Source organism: Kwoniella bestiolae, chromosome 3 (assembly GCF_000512585.2).
Source record: "Kwoniella bestiolae CBS 10118 chromosome 3, complete sequence".
NCBI classification, from domain to species: Eukaryota; Fungi; Basidiomycota; class Tremellomycetes; order Tremellales; family Cryptococcaceae; genus Kwoniella; species Kwoniella bestiolae.
Window position 1 is genome coordinate 2,203,424 of NC_089243.1, and position 19,117 is coordinate 2,222,540.

At 48.1% G+C, this 19,117-nt stretch overlaps 8 protein-coding genes across 8 annotated transcripts; 4 read left to right on the plus strand and 4 right to left on the minus strand.

The window, feature by feature from the left end:
* Positions 1-397: 397 nt before the first annotated feature.
* Positions 398-3,376, minus strand: I302_105524 (uncharacterized protein; the record flags this gene model as incomplete). The annotated part of the gene is made up of 3 exons (XM_019195382.1): positions 398-1,394; positions 1,457-2,208; positions 2,276-3,376. The coding sequence occupies 3 exons, from the start codon at positions 3,374-3,376 to the stop codon at positions 398-400; spliced, it is 2,850 nt and encodes a 949-aa protein (XP_019043095.1).
* Positions 3,377-4,195: 819 nt separating this feature from the next.
* On the minus strand, positions 4,196-6,139 carry I302_105525 (uncharacterized protein; the record flags this gene model as incomplete). Its single annotated transcript, XM_019195383.2, has 8 exons — positions 4,196-4,239; positions 4,302-4,360; positions 4,419-4,488; positions 4,549-4,576; positions 4,632-4,813; positions 4,880-5,122; positions 5,195-5,734; positions 5,791-6,139. The coding sequence occupies 8 exons, from the start codon at positions 6,137-6,139 to the stop codon at positions 4,196-4,198; spliced, it is 1,515 nt and encodes a 504-aa protein (XP_019043096.2).
* A 2,403-nt stretch (positions 6,140-8,542) lies between these two features.
* I302_105526 (uncharacterized protein) lies at positions 8,543-9,188 on the plus strand (the record flags this gene model as incomplete). The annotated part of the gene is made up of 3 exons (XM_019195385.1): positions 8,543-8,859; positions 8,950-9,098; positions 9,166-9,188. 3 exons carry the CDS (start codon positions 8,543-8,545, stop codon positions 9,186-9,188), a joined length of 489 nt encoding a protein of 162 aa, XP_019043098.1.
* Positions 9,189-9,765: 577 nt separating this feature from the next.
* On the plus strand, positions 9,766-10,110 carry I302_105527 (uncharacterized protein; the record flags this gene model as incomplete). Its single annotated transcript, XM_019195386.1, has 1 exon — positions 9,766-10,110. One exon carries the CDS (start codon positions 9,766-9,768, stop codon positions 10,108-10,110), a length of 345 nt encoding a protein of 114 aa, XP_019043099.1.
* A 786-nt stretch (positions 10,111-10,896) lies between these two features.
* On the plus strand, positions 10,897-12,720 carry I302_105528 (uncharacterized protein; the record flags this gene model as incomplete). The annotated part of the gene is made up of 9 exons (XM_019195387.2): positions 10,897-10,933; positions 11,045-11,060; positions 11,145-11,207; positions 11,305-11,363; positions 11,447-11,844; positions 11,967-12,086; positions 12,161-12,460; positions 12,538-12,621; positions 12,691-12,720. 9 exons carry the CDS (start codon positions 10,897-10,899, stop codon positions 12,718-12,720), a joined length of 1,107 nt encoding a protein of 368 aa, XP_019043100.2.
* Positions 12,721-13,068: 348 nt separating this feature from the next.
* On the minus strand, positions 13,069-14,719 carry I302_105529 (uncharacterized protein; the record flags this gene model as incomplete). The annotated part of the gene is made up of 6 exons (XM_019195388.1): positions 13,069-13,365; positions 13,560-13,932; positions 14,172-14,283; positions 14,411-14,513; positions 14,585-14,591; positions 14,679-14,719. The coding sequence occupies 6 exons, from the start codon at positions 14,717-14,719 to the stop codon at positions 13,069-13,071; spliced, it is 933 nt and encodes a 310-aa protein (XP_019043101.1).
* Positions 14,720-15,011: 292 nt separating this feature from the next.
* Positions 15,012-16,226, minus strand: I302_105530 (uncharacterized protein; the record flags this gene model as incomplete). The annotated part of the gene is made up of 4 exons (XM_019195389.1): positions 15,012-15,102; positions 15,167-15,269; positions 15,373-15,794; positions 15,910-16,226. 4 exons carry the CDS (start codon positions 16,224-16,226, stop codon positions 15,012-15,014), a joined length of 933 nt encoding a protein of 310 aa, XP_019043102.1.
* Positions 16,227-16,623: 397 nt separating this feature from the next.
* I302_105531 (uncharacterized protein) lies at positions 16,624-18,837 on the plus strand (the record flags this gene model as incomplete). The annotated part of the gene is made up of 5 exons (XM_019195390.1): positions 16,624-16,675; positions 16,811-16,906; positions 16,976-17,332; positions 17,445-17,683; positions 17,812-18,837. 5 exons carry the CDS (start codon positions 16,624-16,626, stop codon positions 18,835-18,837), a joined length of 1,770 nt encoding a protein of 589 aa, XP_019043103.1.
* Between the last annotated feature and the right edge of the window lie 280 nt (positions 18,838-19,117).

The window sequence follows — 19,117 nt, forward strand, 5'->3', positions numbered from 1 at the left end:
CGACTGACGCGAGGCCCTGGAGAATATGCGGGATGCGGCGAAATGGCAGTATGTATCAAGGTGGATAGGGGATTTAATTCGTCATATGACCTACGTCTTAGACCGAAACTTTAACAACGAGTCGGGAGGCTCAGTGCACTCATTGCCGAATGCGATGAGCTGATTGGATGGATCCTGCCGAGGAGGTCTTGACCAGGACAAAGTGGGAAATCAAACTCCATTCAGCGCGACCTGCCTTCGCTGAATCGTGGCATTATAACATAACTATCCTGTACATGATACAACATACAGCCTATTATTACGTGTTACAACGTTCTTCTTGATTTATATAATTTATGTGTCAAATTCTAGGAGCGCTGCTAGGGTGTCAATACAGCACAATGTCGGCTGAAGAGTCTTATACCTGCAACTCCAGGTCCGTCCGATTTACCAGAATGTCTTTCTCATTCTCCGCTATGTTGATCTTCTCGAACATTTCCACTGGTCCGCTCTCCTTCCGCTGCTTGATCTCCTGATAAACAGTCGCAACAATCGTGTGGATCTCCTTCAAGTCGTCCTGTCCCTTTACCAACCACCCATCCAATGCTGCGCTTCCTCCCATACCTATCGATTTGAGCCTCGGATCCGAAGAGCCCAATCCGGTCAAAGCGTAGATCTTACAAGGTGGGAGTTTCATTTCTTCACTTATAGTCCTCATCTTCTGAGACGCAGTGATACCGTCCATCCCGGGCATAGAAATATCCGTTATCACCAGATCAGGTTGAAACGTCTTGAAAGTTTCGACTGCTTGATTCCCGTCTGCCGCCTGTTGACATTGCACTGCCGTGGGACCTGTTTGCAACGATCTGAGAAGGAGCAATCGACATATCCGATTATCATCTACTACCATAACCTTCAACGCGTTTGGATCGGTCTGTTTGGCTTTAACGGTGCCGGTTGGTTTCCGAGGTGATTGAATGAGAGGAGTAGAAGGAGTAGATGCTGGTGCTGGTGGAAGAACAAATGGTTGGGCATCTAGCGGATCCCCTTTATATTGCAAGATCCGCTTGTACGAGGCGGTAGCGTCGCTGAGATCCCGAGGACTCTCAAGCTGTATTGGCAGTATCGCCTCAAAGACGGTTCCCTTGCCAAGGGATGAACGGATAGCGAATGTACCTCCCATGCTATTGATTAGGTTCTTAGTGATGTACAAGCCGAGACCAGTCCCTGGACTGTGGAGATCTTGCTTCGTGAATGGTTCTAACAATCGTGGCAGGACCTTGTCGTCGATACCGATCCCGGTGTCGGTGATTCTCGTGACCAGCTTGGTGGAATTCTCGATGGTGGAAAGCGAGACAGATATCGATCCGTCTTTACAGAACTTCATGGCGTTTGTGAGACCATTGATAATGACCCTGGCGAAGTGCCATATCAGCATGTGGGAAACTGAGATATCTGAAAGGCGTCCCGAACTTACCGATGATACCTTGCCTCATCGACCTTGGCTATCCAATTTCTTTCCTGATGTTCAAGGTGTACCGTGGAGGACGATTCCAGGTCGTCCGATCTGGCCATGCATATCTGTATTGCGTCTTGGGCCAATCTGAGCAGATCGACTGTGACAATGCGAGATACTTTGCTCTTCCCGTTGTAGGCAGGATCAAAATCGAGGACATCGTCCAGAATCCTGTGTAAGGCGTGTCCGCTTGTTTCGACGACATTCAGAAGCGAGGGGATACTAGCCCAGTCCTCGGCCTGAAGTGACGATTGAGCTAAATGAAGGCCTGACATTATGCTGTGCATAGGCGTCCTGAGTTCGTGGGAGATCGAGGATAAAAAGGTCGCTTTCCCACTATCTGCTTCCATCACCCGAGCTTGAATTGCCTTTGCGAGCAGCACTGAACCCACACTTCGAGTGATATTCACACTGGCTTGTTGGACGGTCTCGGCTCTGGAGGCCGCTAGGATTATGAAGGATGGCTGGTCAAGCGTGAAGAAGGGCATGACAAGGTGGGATCGAGTTGAAGATGGTAGCTCGGATTCTAATCCTGATAGTGAGGTTTGTGTGAATGTGAAGAGTGAGTGAGATTGGTTGAGATACGACAGCAGCGCTGAAGATTTAGGGGGAAGGTCCCAGACCATTCCATCTTTGTGCGCAACTGCGATGGCAGATATAGGATGAGGCGAAGAGGGATCGACATGATATTGAACTTTAGCATTTGGTTTGGACTGTGAGATCATTGCGGGTCAGTGATGACCCTGTGTGGAGAGAGTAAAATCACACGATAGGACTGACCTGGATTCGAAGGCTCCGTACATCTATCATACACATGGCCTCCATCTCCGAGTTCAGAGTAAGGAGCTTACTCAAAGCCGAATGAGCCAAATCCTCGAACATCGTCAAAGCACCTCCTCCCGATATGACCCCATGAGGTCCTCCCAGTTCTGCAGACGGCTGCACAGTCTCATATTGATTCCCGACAAAGCCTTCCTCTATGAGATCGGTGATTGCCCGACGTACTTTTGCTTCCCTGGTTCTAATGTGACCTTCCCATGTAGCGCGTAATTGTGATTCCAGCATCTTCGTGATATTCCGTACAACCATAGACTGTTGCGGCGTCAGATCGATCAGCGGAGTATACATGAAAAGCACGTTCAACGCTCCTATTCCCACTCTCTCGGGTCTGCCTTTACGATGCGGATTTACATTGAGGGGATCCAATTCAAGAGACACCGCGCTCCCGATGTAACTTTTGAGACCGGCCATGACGTAAGGGTTGGAACGGAATCTCCAATCGTCCGACAAGCTCGGCACGAACATGATCTCGTTGTCCAACAGGATGCTATGACCACACAGACCGGTATTGGGCTCAACATACATCCCATTCACTAAGCCAAAAGTCTTCAAGAGGTCGTCCGGTCCTGCCACGGCGACGAAGGTCTGGATGGCGTTCCTGAATAGAGTGAACGTGACGACCGTACCGGGGAAGAAAGCTGATATGATGTCGATAGCGGACTGGATGTTGCCTGACTGGACGGGTGAGAGTAGGTCATATTCCAGGATGATCTCCTCTCTGAGTGCTTCGTCAGGTGATCTAGGTGGGGGGAGGAAATCCCTTACAGTGCAATACTGACGGACTTTGTTGGCGATGTTTCTGTCGATGATAGGGGAAGTATAAAGGTCGGGTTCCGCGCTAAGGTCCTCTGCATCTTGACGCCCATCAACGGAAGGACGATGTGTTGTTTCCCGGCTGTCATTAGTCGGTTTAGCAGGGGTTGAATCCGGCTGCCAGTCACCTTCAGCGTACGAAGTTAAAAAGGCGGCCCAGTTTTGAACACGAAGAGATGGCTCCGATTCGAACTCCTGCAGGTCCTTCCTGACAAGCGAAGAGGTCATCCCGCGGCTGCGAAGAGGGGAAATTCGAGGGGCAGAAGGTTGGTTTTGCTTGGTAGGCACGACTAGTTGAATTGGCGAGTTTCCATGTGCAGGAAACGTAGTGATGGTCTCAGAGCAGCCGAGTTGAGGATGATAGCAATCGTATGAGTCTGCCGAATGGATGGAGATATGCAAAACCTGATAAGATTGTTGAGCTAGCAAGAGGGACAAAAAAGAAAATTACTGTAAATCGAAATCCGCGACCTTGCCGAAGGGCAGCCGAGACCCAACCCATTTTGAGAGATTCAGGAGAATTTGGGATCGTCGGTGCCTGCGCGAGAGGGAATTGGAGAACAGCTTGTGGTGTCCTTGGCTAATCCCCCTATCCTGGCCTCATAGTCAGGTTTAGAGAACTCACGTAAGTGCCCTCTCCAATTGACCCATTTGGCAGATTCCAAAACATCCCCCACTCAAGTGGGTACTACTTGTATGAGCTGCAGGACTTAACTTACTAGAGCAACACGTAATCCAACGCGTCGTTGAGCAAAGTTATCCTCTGAAGAACGAGACCCCTGAGGCGTTAGGGGGCTAAACTCAACAGCCAACCTGAGAGCTGCTACCTACGCTCAGATCAGAAAGATTACAAGATAATTGACCTGCAAAGGGTGAAAGGATGGCTATCCGAGAGGGAGCACTAAAAATACAGTACATGTCCGAAGTCGGGTCTCCGGTTGCAGGGTTTTATCTTTCGGTTGCAAGTCCCCCCAGCCCATAATGCATACTACTTTGTATATTACAAGAATTGCACCCGCAGGTACGCTGCAAAAGAACATCAAACAGCTAATCCCTGACAGTGTATGTACATTTAGCTCTTACGTGGCGGCCTGTCGATCAACAGATCTGGTTATTCACTGAATACTTGGTGACTGTTGCCGGGATTACTCACCACAGATATAGAAGATGAATGGGACTGGCGTTAAGGCTAAACCCATGAACGCGAACAATCTACGTTGATCCAGGTAAGTCGATGACTGTCTTTGCACTGAGAAACGCATTCACTCACGACGTGGCCCATTGATCTCCTAATGTTTCATATGCTTTGGGGAATGCCAATGCGACCAGACCAGCAACAGCTACGAATGTTCGTTATCAGCCTATGAGACACAGCGGAGAGAAAAAATTGCAAAACGTACCATAACGTATCAAGGTAGATCCGGCAAGCTGATGGTAGATACATTAGCTGGGTTCAAATACATGAAGCCAACGCCAAGCTCACCGCTGAAGCCGCATAAGGTCCATAAGCATCTATGAGATATTGAGTGGATCCTTGAAAGATTGCTAGTAACCCAATACCGAAAACCACACCCGAAATCAAGGGGACCCAAACGTTGAATTGTGGTCCGGAAGTCCAAGCGAGCCAGAACATCCCAGCGGGGAAGAAGATCCCACATGCCATGACTATGAGGTGGAGTGAGCGAGGAAAAAACGAATGAAGAGGAGTAGACAACGTGATCATTCACTTACGAGGAACGAGTCTCTCTTCAGGTTCGACCTTTCCCTCGTGGATCCCCCTCCTCTCGATTCCTGCCTTTGCATCTAAGGCTAATCTCCTATATCGAATGTAATGCAGGATGTTGAACCCCATTAAGATGAAGAAGCCAACCGTGACTGGTATAAATGCCAGACCGACATTACGAGAGGTAAAGCCATGTTTTAGAAAGATGATGGGGTACGCCGTGAAGAACCCGTATAAGACGATGTAGACAACTACGGGGACAATAAGCGTCAGCTTTGGAAAAGGTGTGAGGTATTCACTGTAAGGAGAACCAATTCACTCACTGGTCAGATACATCACAAACAGCTGTATGATCGGTTCTTTACCCAGTAAAACAAAAGGTCTCTGGAGGTATTTGACCGTCAACTTGTGTATATCCTGATCCTCTATTGGTGCCCTCCAGACATCTTCGCCCGTGGTCATCCTATACTGCACGGCCTTGTATTTGATCAAAGCAGGGGCGAGAGTCTCAGGCATAAAGAAGAATGCCATCAGGAATGCGAGGCCGTTCCATATCGCACACACCCAGTAGCACCATCTCCATCCATACCCGGGAGCCTGTGAGACAAATCCACCTATTATGGGACCGAGAGTGGGTCCGGCAAACCCAGCTGTAGTGAACAGCGGTAAGGCTATTGTCCTCAATACTGGATCTCCGATGTCGTTGAGGGTTCCTCCGGAATTTGATAGGGGCGCTGAAGACCAGAATCCAGCTATCAATCTAAGTATCAACAATCCAGGTACGTTGGGGGCTAGGGCTGAGGCAATCTCAAACAAGGTCGCAAGGAGTATGGAGATCAGGTATATGGGTAGTCTCCCGTACACTGAGATGCGATTTTAGCCATTTTCCCTCAGGTGAACGAGATCTCAAACCACTCACATTCTGATAATGGAGCCATGGGCATTGCACCTAAACCCATCCCCACAAGAAAAAGTCCAGTACTAGCAGTAGCCGCTATTGTCCCACATCCCAACTCCTGCATCATCCCTTCCTCAGCAGCTGATGATACCGAACTTGCGAAGGTCAAAGATAAAGTCATGAAAGACAATTGCCCGATGACAAAGGTTTTGTACCATACCGACCAATTCTTAGGATTCCTCTGATCATTTTCGTCGAAGTCTAGATATATCTGTAGATGATGCGGGTTCTCTAGGTCCTTCTCATGTATGGGCTGATGAGTTGGTTTCTTGGATGGTGTGAATGATTTATATTGGAGGTAGGCTTCCATCGTTCGAAAGTGAGATCTAAAATCCAACGGAGATGACCGATCGACCAGTCCTTTCCTTCTTTTGAGCTCAGTCTCTTCCTTTATATGGGATATGAGGATGCGAGGTGTAGAAGGAGAAACACAACGGATTGATCAATGTGCTGAGATCTCGAATAGCATCATGATATATGATCCTATCTTTGATTGATATACATATCTGCCGTCGAGTCGATGAAGCCCAACTTTTCATGGATTGTTTACTAATAATAGCAAATCGGAAGCGCGGCCGTAAGCCAAAATGCACCCTGAACATGACCGGGGGTTGTTTGGCCGTATGGTGGAGAGATTACCTTACGTTTTCGAAGATGGCCAGCATCTTTGACATGCGGTCCATTAATGGCCCATCGTAGATGAAAGAACATGTCCTCTCCTCTCTTCTCGCATAAGGAATGTGATTGTCCGTGAGAGTGTGACCTCGAGAATTGCTTTGAGCACCATTGATCTCTCACGCAGTACTCGGTAAGACGACATGGAGTAACGCCGTATATCACAAAATTTCAGACTGTCCATGAATGATGAGACATCGTGAGGTGTATGGATGTCAGGCTCAGCTATGTGAAGATCATATCGATGCATATGTAGGGAAGCCCTCTCGACACAAGTAGAGCGACGCCCAGAACTCACTTTGGGTTCAGGCTCTAGCATGTAGGATCAGATTTCACGATCAACTTTCCGCCACCGACGACCTGTCGAATTTATCATGCCTCGTGACCGACAGCTTCTGCTTGCATTGTAGATGATCTTGCAACACTTGTGTCTCAGGCTAGACTTGCAACAAGGGGTCAATGTGTAGCATGCAAGACAGGGGATGATCACGATCGCCAACTTTAAAGGAAAGACCTAATGCAATCGAATTGACACAAGGAGGGCACGTACATTTGATGGAAGGACAAAGGCAGGACCGAGGATCTCGTGCAAAGGGGTTCGAAACGACTCTTTCAGTGAGCCTTCCTTTTTGCTTTCTTGTCCTGCTTCAACACCCCTACATAGCTTGTTCCGGCACATATAGACACCAAACCTACTTGCCATTCACCTGAAGTCCAGCACACAGGCATATACTGTAACCCGATTGAACCAGCCATAATCAATTGTCAAAGACAGAAATCACCATCACATTTGAACCATCCAACATGTTTGTTGACAATAGCTATATTCCCTTTGCTGGCTCTCCCAGCCGCTTCAGTGTCCATCATCGATCCTCGAACGTCAAAGACGGGCGTCCAGCTCAAGTTGAAAGGTGTGGACAGGTGTTTGACGGCTCAGCCGTTGAATGAGGCCCGTCCGGAAACCCTTCAAGCCTTGATCACAGAATGTCAAGGAGCTTCTCATTGGCAATTCAATCACGACCACGTCCCGGGAAATATCGAACTTGTCGATACCAACCTACCTGGAAAAATCCTCTACTATTCGGACTTTGGCAGTAACTTTTTCTTAACGGATCCTGTGGAGAACCGGGAGTCCCAAAAGTACGTCTCAGTACATCTGCTAACATCTTTCGGTGTTATGTGGCGTATGCAAAGCTAATATTTACTCTTTGGCTGACGTCCCCTCTTAGGTGGACCCACGGCGAAGATGGGAGCATTTGTAACTCGGAAGGATCTTGCTTGACTGGAGTGCTGGGAAAAACAGATCAAGGCGTCCTGGAGTCCGCACCACGTGATGTTATCGGACCTTTACTCACGGATAGTGTCATACAAGGTAAGTGGTTGATCCTGAGTCCAAGTGACTAGTGTCATGGATAGCTGATACTCTTTTGGGAGCTAGTCTGGGAAACACTTTAAACAGTTACGTGAGCCCTTTGTTAGACCAGATCTCTCGTCATACTATTCTCTAAACCCGGAAGGAATTTTATGCTTTCGTATCTATCATTCATCACACGAGCAGCCATCTTTCCAATTTATGTAGTATCCTACAATGTTTAGAAAAGGCAATATAGGTCTACAACCCAGGAGCGATCGGTCTCGTTATCACTCTTCCCGGTATGAATCGCCCTTGTTTTCCTTTTGTGTCACACATTCCGAACGTTTTCACCAGCAAAGCCAGCCACCTTGCTTTGTTCTTCGTTCCATTATCCAGCACTCCTACATCTAAATTGCCCAATCAGAAGTCGAAGTGTCCTTTGGTTGATATAACAAGTGATTGATGCCTCCTAACTCGCTTTGTTCACGATCGGCAGGGGAAGACCTTCCGAGCGATTAGATAATGTAATATGCCTTCAACAAGAACAAACGTGCCAAGGATGATGATCGGTTACAAGTTGTCGCTTCAGATATGTTCTCTTGTTCTTCCCGTTCCATTGTAGACATATATCTCTTCTCACACGAGAAAGACAGTTATATGACTTGTTTACTAAGACAACTCAGAATGTTACTCACAGCAGCCTTCCTTCCTCTACTCGCGACTATCTCTGCGATATCACTTGACAAACGAGAGGTTGAGCAAGGTGCCCAGATTCGACTGAAATCCTCGCAACAATGTGTATCTCGACTCGCTGAGGGCAGTCAAGCCCTGATGTTAGCTGCTTGTGATGGTGCCGACCGATGGGATATCAATGATAATCCAAATGGAGCTGGACCCATCGTTCTTTCTGCTTCAGGAGACCAAGTGGCCTGGGATGGTGCGAGTACACCCGACGCATATGTGAATGTCGAAGGGCTTGACAGTGATCGCCAAGGGCAACGGTGAGTTGAGTTCCGTTCCTTGATCATGAAGATTTGTGAGGCGATGCGACTGATTGGGGAGCTAATTTCTCGTGTCATTGAATGTTGTAGATGGACTGTCAGTGAGAATGGGGAGATTTTCTATGCCACCGATTCCAACGGAGAAGAGATAAAGGTGTGTGCAGAGTATTTTGATCAACAATTGGGGCAAGACCAAGGTTATATCAGGCGCTACAAGTGCTCCGGTAAGGGTGCTCAACGTGAGTTACAAGTGTCAGACATGCACATCGAGTAGTGCGACCCATGACTAACGCAATATCCCCTCAGAATTCGAGATCATCTCTGAATGACGGAACTCAGTCCGTTTCGCATTACTTTATGCCTTGGCACATGGACTGTGATACAAAACGCATACATAGTATCGTATTCTGGACCATTTTGTCAGAACGTACAAGTTCATTACACAAGGCGTGCTGAGCCCGACTAGCAAAGGGCGGGTAAATCGAACGGCTTACATGATGCAGTCCGTGTCTGGACATATGAAAGGAGAGTATCTCATTCATTTCAGTGCACCTTTTGAGCACACAGTCGCCCTCGGAGCGACAGGAGCCAGATACCAGGCTGCTCCCTTCATCCATTCTCCGTGTGTTTCGCAGAAAGTCACTTAAAGGGGGTGATTGTCCCCCAAATTGCCGATCGTCTCGGTCCTTTTCATATTGAGATAGAGTATGTTAGCCTATCGCAAATTACCAGGACACATCATGCGAGTAGAGCACCTCTCTTTACCAAGCTTTATTTACGATCATTTATAAGGCATAGTAACGATTGCAGACTCGATATTGACACAAGACTCACTTTGTGTCGATAAATTTGCCTCGCCACATTTGGACTATTATACCGACCATATCGAACCAACCTACTCTAAACATGCGTCTCATCGCCTTACTGCTCTCCCTCTTAGCGGCGTCCTCAGCTTCGGCGAAGGGCTATCGCAGAGTACAACTTCGAAACAAGGATAACGATCAATGCCTGTACGCCCAGGCGCTGAGATTGGAGGGCACCGATCCCCTCCCAAACACACCAGCTGACACCCGGGAGTGCACCAGTTATGGCAATCCCTCGGGTTTATGGGACGTAAACACGGGCGTATCCGGGAAGATCAAATCTTCCTCCTTCGCGCAAGTGATCTATGCGGATCCTTCGAGCCCTTTTGACGGGTACAATATGGTTACTGCTCAATCCCCCAGAGCGGGGTCGGGACTACAACAGTAGGTTGTGATTGGACTGCTAAATACCATCACAGTCATGAGCTGATCCGAGAATATATATCTGTGATATGATCCAGATGGACAGTCATGGACAATGGAACGATCTTCTATTCAGATCACACCAACCCGGAAAAGGGCCAATATTGTTTGACTCAGACCAACGGCGCAGTGGTTTTAAGCAGGTGTCTTGAGCCGACCAACGAAGCGGTCTCATCACAAAGTGAGTCCGACAGTGTACAATGAGGTCTGTCAAAGGTAAGAGTGGAAGCTGATTCGTGATACAGTTTGGACAATTGATGAAATATAGACTGGTCGTTCTGCGGGATAGAGCCAAAGGGTGAGGATGGATCATTGAACATATGCGACACTACACCCTGAGAATGCAGCGGACCTCGGGGATGAAAGATGGACTGTGATATTGCAGACAGATATGCATGGAAACAATTGTACAGACATGAACTGCACTTGGTGCAAACCCGATCAGAGGTATAACCAAGAGAAGTGCCACCATGATATGATTACGTAATGATTGTATACATCACTGTTTTCCCATCCACCATCATCCTCGTCCATCTTTCATCTATTATTCATTCCTCTTTCTTCATTCCTCATTATTCATTACTCTTCATCAACTCTATATCATCGTCATATCCTCAAGTCACAGATCAGAGCACAGCAAAGCAAGCCGAATCAGAATCACTGTCAGATATCACTCATTCTTGCCCTCCACCCACAGACGCTGAACCCGCCTTCTTCCTTTCTTCTCTCGTGATCATACAAAAGATAGACGATGCCCCCTCCAACTTCAGCGAGCAAGACGATATTCGGTGAGTATACTCTGTCTTGCAGTATTTACATACTGCCTCCTGTCAATCTGCCATCCAGTCATTCGGAGATCGTAGAAAATGCCATGAAGCTGACTGTCCCTTCGTATTTAGTTGCCAATATCCCATAGTATGTTAATCGCTTCTTTATTGCGCCTCATCAACTGAATGTCTGAGGAGCTGCTACTGACGCTTATGGACATGGATCTCATAGCGACGTATCAGAAGAACAGCTGGCGAATACTTTTTCAGAAGCTGGTCCAGTGAATAACGTAGAGTGAGTTCAATGCCTTCCCTATTACCCGCTCACATAATAGTCATCTTCGCCTGAACCGAGGCTCTATCAGAAGCTGATATGGTATCCTATGCTGCAGGATCAAATTCGATCCTCAAACTGGTCGTTCAAAAGGATACGCCTTCGTACAATTCTATGGTGAGTAACCCATCCAACCCTTTTACAGTTCCCCTCTTCTGCTTCCCAGCTTGTACCGAGGCTCATGCTACTGTACTTCACAGACGAGGCCACCGCCCTCTCAGCCGTGCGAAACCTCCAGGAAGTACCCGTAAACGGTCGTAATCTCAGAGTTGAACTATCGACAGACGAGCCAGGACCAAGAAGGGGTGGAAGAGGAAGTCGAGGAGGTATACCCGGTCATCCAGGTGGACCTGTTGGTAATGCTCCTTCGGGTGGAGGAGGGGGTGGGGGAGGTGGACCACAAGGCGGGTATGGTAGACCAGCGGAGGATACACCGCCAAGAGGGTATGATGCACCACCTCAGGTGAATAGGGTGGACCTATCGGCCTTGCCTGATGGTGCGCCGTTACCTCACGGTGCGAATGCGACGGATAGTATCAGTAAGACGTTGGCGACTGTTACGCCGGGGCAGATGCAGGATGTTATGGCTAGTATGAAGGTGGGTTTTAGTCTTTTCTATCAGACTTGTCATTGATTTGATTCAGATGATACCGAGTATATGTTCGGTTACTAGTCTGAAGTGGATCATCAAGCTGACTCAAACCCATCACCTATGAACAGTCCCTCATAACAACAAACCCAGAACAAGCGAGACAGCTCCTCACGTCAAAACCTCAACTCGCATATGCCTTGTTCCAAGCGATGCTATTGATGAATATAGTAGATCCATCTGTACTTCAGGTCAGTTAAGCTCCTTCCTTTTCCAATCTGTTGCACTATGCTCGACCTGCTTACACATACTTTCAACTGAATAGCGAATCCAACCTCTCCCCGCTACTGCCCCTCCACCTTCCAACTATCCACCCCCCGCTCAGAACGCCTATCCCTCCTATCCACCCGCATCGTCGGCACCGTCGTACCCCCCACCCGGTGGAGCAGGATACGGAGCACCACCTCAGCAAGGAGGGTATAATGCCCCTCCCCCTCCAGCAGGATACGGTACAACATCGTACGGCGCAGCCACGCCCGCACCTCCTCAACCTCCCGTGAGCGGTATGGCGGCGTTACCTCCCAGTGCTCAACAGGCTTTGGCTACGTTACCGGAGGATCAGCAGGTGGGTGTGCTTCACGGTCTTCAGCTGGCGCTGTAATGAAATACTCAAGCTGACATTTGTATTACGTCGGGGAATAGCAAATGCTTCTTCAAGTGTTGCAGCTCACACCTGACCAGATCAACGCTTTGGACGCCACGCAGAAAGCATCGATAATGCAGTTGGTGAGTGGACCACTTTTTGCACAAGCATGGTCTGGGGAACGGTGGCTCATATCGATGTCATATTCGCAGAGACAACAATTCCTCGGAACAGCAGCTTAGGTGGAATGGCAAGGTCGCCGGTCACAAGGGGAGACGGTCCAGGCGGACAAGGTAGAATGTGGGTCATGGACGAGGAGAGGAAAGATCAGATCACAGAAACAGAAACAGAATCAGAAGAGTTCGGTTGAGATTCAGAAGCGAAAGAAGATAAGACTTTTACATATATATTTGATCGATAGTCACATCAGGTCACATCACATGCATGAATTATATATCATCAGATACTTTACCTCTCATCTTGAACATAAGTACTCGACGTCCATATAATCATGATTCTTTCCATCCCAATGTACCCTCCCTCCTTTCTCCTCTCTCGCTCTTCCAGATCGTAGCACGCACCAACCCAACCTAAGACTCATCATCGTCAATCTCCTCGATACTAGCAGCCTGTCTACTCCTCAGCTCTCCACCAGCTACGGGCGGAGGATTGACCTGAACACCCGTCGCACTAGCTTCGGTGGGTGATCCGGGCGATCCAGCGGGTGGTTCGCCTGCTCCAGCAGCTTGGGCCAGTTGATCGATGGGCTCTCCTGTGGAAGGAGAAGCTTTCGATTTTCTGGATGAGGTGGCACCAGCGAGCTTCTTCTTCTTGGAGGACTTTTTCTTGGGCTCGTCGTATGCCCATCCGGGGCGGAAGGAGTCGAACTGGGATGGTGATGGTGTCAGCTTTGAGTCAAATCATGAACATGTTCATCTCTTAGGTGGAGACGTGAGATGCAGATTGGATGGTAACGTGGAGCAAGGGAAGAGAAAAAGGAATGACAACAGAGAGAGAAGGCCAGACGGGAAGAATAGCTAGTCGCAAGGGTAGATAGAAAGTAACCCAGAACCACACTCACAAACCCGACATCCTCAAACAAATTCGGATAAATCCAAATAGCCCTCTTCATACTAACGACAGTGATACACCAAAAGATCAACCTAACAATAGCCAGCACGATGAATAGCCCCACCAAGATTAATACCCCGATGGAGAGGTACCAAACGCCGATACGCAATTTGATGGGCCAGAGGGGGAACATGACCCCGGCAAGCATGATGACTACCATCGCTGCTCCGCCGAGGATGGTGTAGAGCGGGGAGCCGTCGTAGAACCATGTGTAGTATGAGGTCTCGTCGAAGGATTGTTGAGGGGCGAGGTGGAGGGTTTTTGGGGTGCCGGCGGGTGGGGGGACGGGGACGGGGGGTCGGTCGGTGCGGAGGAAGAATGCGCTGCGACGTGGAGACGAGTTAGCGGGATGTTGTGTATTATAAGGATACGATTTAGGCTGTACAAAAACTGCAATGGTAGAGACAAGGTTGGTGGAGAAGATATGGAAGAAGAGTCTCGCATGCGATACTTTCATGAGATTTGGAAGGAGTATAGATGAGATAGATTAATATCCCGTCTCCGATACTCGTTGGTCTGGATCCACCATCCAAGCCAACCATACCACTTAGAAAGTACTCACTGAGGCAACAGCCTGACCATCAATGCTTTCGCTTCATCTTCATCCTTGAGTACAGGTACCTTCTTCAATTTCTGATATTGCGGTGAGAGCAACGTTCGAACGGCGGTTTTGCCTGTGAAGTTGGAGAGGAGCATATGAGTCAGTGAGATCACCATCGTCATTAGTCAGTCTCAGCATCAAAGAGAGGATAGTATGTACGGGACAGCCAATCGAGATTGACAGAGAGCACATCCACTCACCTTTAAAGTAATCCACCCTCTTGCCATTCAATATCCCCCTTCGCACTTTGGGTCCATTCTTCCCTCTTAGGAATTCGACTACATTCTTCAGCTCTGGATCTGCCTATATACCATCAAACACACTCGTCAGCTCCCGATAGTAGGGAGGAAAAGTTAGAGGGAAAGGAGACTAACTCGTTTCCTACAAATGAATCATTCAACATTAGCTTGAGCTCAGTTATCCCGCTCACTGCTTTCACTCATTGTGCAGAGAAAGACGCCCACTCACTGTGCTTCTACCACTGGCGTAGCGTCTGCTGGGCCTGCCATTTTGGTGAGTATTCGATGAGATGTATTATATGTGATGTGGAGAAAGAAAGAAGAGACGAAGAGAAGAGAGAAGAAAGGAATTGATGGAAATGAGTTGTCGCGTTGGAGGAGACGGGGAGATCAAAGTGGAGTTCATATTGGCTCACACATCACAGTGTATAAACTACCAAGATATCATCACAAACTTATTGCATGCAGATGACAAGCAGAAGGTGAACGCAGAGAGCAGATCAGGCAAGAGGAATAGCCCAATGAGTGATGTATGCATATGCTATGTGGATTGACTATGAAATTATAACCTAGGTCTCCTGTTCTTGGGTGCACCTTTACCCTTTGTCAAGACGTATGCCAACATCACCGTCGTAGATGCTGATAATGACAGCCTAGAGAAGAATATCATGTTGGTCAGCTTGAGAATGAGAAGTATAAAGAAGAGATGGGACATACCATATCGCAGCGTACTGAGCATGTTGGTTCCTCAATTCCACATGAGGGGTTCTTCCAACTGGTATACCCTGGTTCATGAGTAATGTCGGAGCAGCATCTGGGTCTATCACATCGAGAAAGAAGATATCAGCTCATGTATTCCCCTCTCCACTCTTATATCCTCATACCATGTCCAATACTAGGAGAAAAGAGAAGACCCCACCCACCTTCAAAAGCATCCACCAAAACAGGTTGCACCCCTCTCCCCACCCCACCAGCATACTCCGCCATACCGTCGATATCCTTCCAGAACCACTCATTCGTCCTCACATTATTAGGTGGTGTCCACACATTCTGTTCCCCAGCTTTCGTCAACATCCCCTCAATCTCGTACGTCACACCGTCGCTTCCTCCATTAACGCTCAACCCGGGAGCAGGCTGTCGTCCCTCCCTGATAGCTGTCGCTCTGGTGGTGGTGATGAACCCTCTGTTGACGAGGATGATGGACCCGCTCTCACGCTGGAAGGGGAGGATGAGGTGATACCCTGGGAAACCATCTTTGGTCTGGGGACCTTGGAGGATCGGTGGTCCGATGAATTGACCTCGGATGATCACTCGGCGGAATGAGAACTCGGGGAGGGCGGAGAGGCTACATGACACGGATTGAGATAGATCAGCCTCTGTTATAAGTATACTGTTTATATGTTTTCTGTGTGGGGTATTGTGTGTATACGACAAATCACTATTGGGAAAGTTATACCCACTTGATATTATCAGGCAACAACATCGGATCCTTCTGCAAATTCCTATCAACCTCATCTATAAGATTCAACTTCCATTGTAATCTCTGCAACTGCCATACCCCCAAAAATCCAGTCAAGATCGGAACACATATCAATACGAGGGTAGTAGGTCGAAGAAGCTGAGATCGGATGTTATTGGATTTGGTGGTGTATTTGGGAGCGTTGGCGGAGGCAGTAGTGTTGGATCGGATGGGATTACGACGGGGTAAGATGGGTTTGGCAGTGCATAGAGCTGTCCGTCGCAGGGGGGATAGGAAGGAGAGGGTGGGTCTAGACATGGTGAGGCGATGCTTATGACATTAAGAGAAGAAGATGAATGAAGATATGAGAATGGTTTATATAGATAGGGTGGAGTGTGAAGTAAAAGTTGGAAAAAGTCGAAATGACGGTCCAGTCAATCCATGTAAACAAATCAATCATTCATCATCCTCTCTTCTCTCTTCTCTCTCTCTTCTCATTCGAACAATCAATAACAATGTCAATATAGCATCCATGGACCTCCCATTCACTCCCCATCGCAACGATGGGAACACCAACACGGACATCAACCATGCATCGAGCTCAAACACTAGGACAGATGTGGACCACCTCAACCTCCCTCCACTCCCCACGTTGATTAGCTGGTCACACCGTCCTCAGGCTGTCGCCAAGTGCTTTATCAGTGATGTATACAAGATGCAGGCGGTGGTGCAGAGGGGGATGGAGGGGATGATATATGCTTCGAGGGGTGAGTGGGGTTCAATAGAAGATACATGATTCGTCTGATCGTGTTCAGCGTGACTCTAAGCTCAAGAGCGGGGTAGCACCGTATTATCTGGTTGAACATGAATGTACGGCATGTCACTGATACACACCCCCTTAGATATCTTCCTCCTAGATCGATTCCCATGTAGGATGGTAGACATAGTAGCGTGGGTAGCAGGGGTAGATCATAAAGAGACGACCATGACTGTTACTCGTGAGTTCGGACCACCCCTTCTCATCCTGCCAAGGTGTATATACTATACTGATCCCACGGATATATCAGTCGACGACGGAGACGGTCAACATATACTACCCTCTCTCATACGACTATCACCCATCAACACCTCATCTACATCAACCTTTACCTCCAAGTCAAGTAAACCCCCCTCAACGTCATTCGCTACAGCGTCTGAGCGTAGGCTGGCCAAACGCAAAGCCATCGAGGAAGCTGAAGAGGCCTCACGATCCAATCGGTCCAACTTCAACGGATATCCTAGGGCATTCCAACGTAGAGACATACGAGTAGGCGATACTGTCAGGATCATAGGCAAAGTGGACGAGTGGATGAGGAAGAAGTCTGATGGAAGTAGCGAGTGGGTTAGACAGGTCGTGGTTGATGAGAATGCTGGGGGATGTATAGGTGGGTATATTACTTCATCTGAATTGCATATCATCCGATCCTTCTACTATCCACTTCCTGTATCATTGTTCATCTCGGAGTGAGGCTGATGTATATTTATCTCTCCTGACAGCCATTGTCGATCCTGACGCTCAATACACTCATACATTCCAAGTCATCCACCTTCATCAGACACTATACTCTCGTCCATTCGTCCTGCCCGACCTGTCAATACCGAACAAAAGCCCTCCGATATCGCCCAGGAGAAATACATCCGTTTCGCATCACGATCCAAACATGTCTGATAGCTTAGGGATGACGTTGACAAGTGAAGCACCTAGTGAACTGAGTGTGATCGACGCTGAGCCAGAGGTAAGTCGACGCTCTTCTCTACCGCATGTACCCTCCGCCTTGAGGTTGCGGATGCTCGTGTGCTCATACATTCAATACTTGTGGGTGATTACGATGTGACAGCGTGCTGATTGTAGTTGATCTTGTAGCTCCGCGACCCAACCAAACTCCGCTCGTCCCAATTGACAGACCGTACATTCCGTCAATACATGTTGGACCACATGAGCCAAGAAACCATCAAGGCGATATATCAAGCGTCCGAATTGGGTCAAGAGGTATTGCACAGAGAGCTGGAATGTTATTTCCCGGAATATAGAGATATCCGTTCCTCCACATCTCAAAATGGTCACCAGAGATACTTGGCAAAGAATAATACCGGCTCAGGTGTGTTTACGGATAGTACGAAGATGAATACTCCCCCGACTTCGATGTCAGTGGATCACTCTACACCAACACAGAAGACGTATATATCCAGGAGGAGACCGAACAAAACAAATTACGCTTCTTCCGCTCTTGGTTTACTTAAACCATTCACGCCTTCTTCTATATTGTCCAACGAACGACTGTATACCTTGGCTAGATTGGTGGTGGATAGTGAGGTACGGAAAGAGGAACGAAGGCGACGAAGGAGGATAAGGGATGGTACGGCTACGAAGAAGGATCTGTCGGTCGAGGCGGACAGGAAATGTAAAGCAGGATCGACAAATGGAAAGGACAGTATTGGATGTACAATAGATGAGAAGGAGAGGACCAAGAAGGTTGAGAGGCTGGTAGGATGGGCAATAAGGAATGTATCAGAGGAAGGCAATCTGGTTCAAGTCACTCTACCATCCACCCCCACCTCATCCTCGCAGCGGTACACTAAACGAGAGAATCAAGATATATATGGGTACCTTCCCCTCCCCTCCCAGATGTTGTTACCACTTCTCATCCCCCACCTACTCGCTGAGAGGGAGTTCCGGAAGAACTCGATAAGACGGAAGAACGATTTCAAGTCCCTAAATGGGATGACGGTGGACGAGGTGACATGCGTGATGAGACAATGGGGATTGGAGGGCAGATGGGAGAGAGTGGGCGATTGGAATATTGAGGATGCGCTGGAGTATGGGTATGGGAGGGGGTTGTTGAGGAAGGAAGGGGTTGGGTATTGGGTGGTGGATGGGTATGAGGGATGAAAGACTGAATAAATCACCTTGTTTGCATACGAATTGTGTAGTGTTGTGTTGTATCTTGTCATGATTGCCATGTTGTATCTACTGTGTTATACTAGTATGCATGTCTCGCACACTTTGCTGTTCATGTATTGCTTTCATCGTCATCGTTGCCGTTGCCGTCATCGTCGTCATTGCCCTTGATCCCATCACATGTCATGTCTCAATTGACCTCCACCCACAACGCAACACTATTCAATCCAATTCAATTGATATCATCCATCTCTCCTTTGTACTTCCTTTC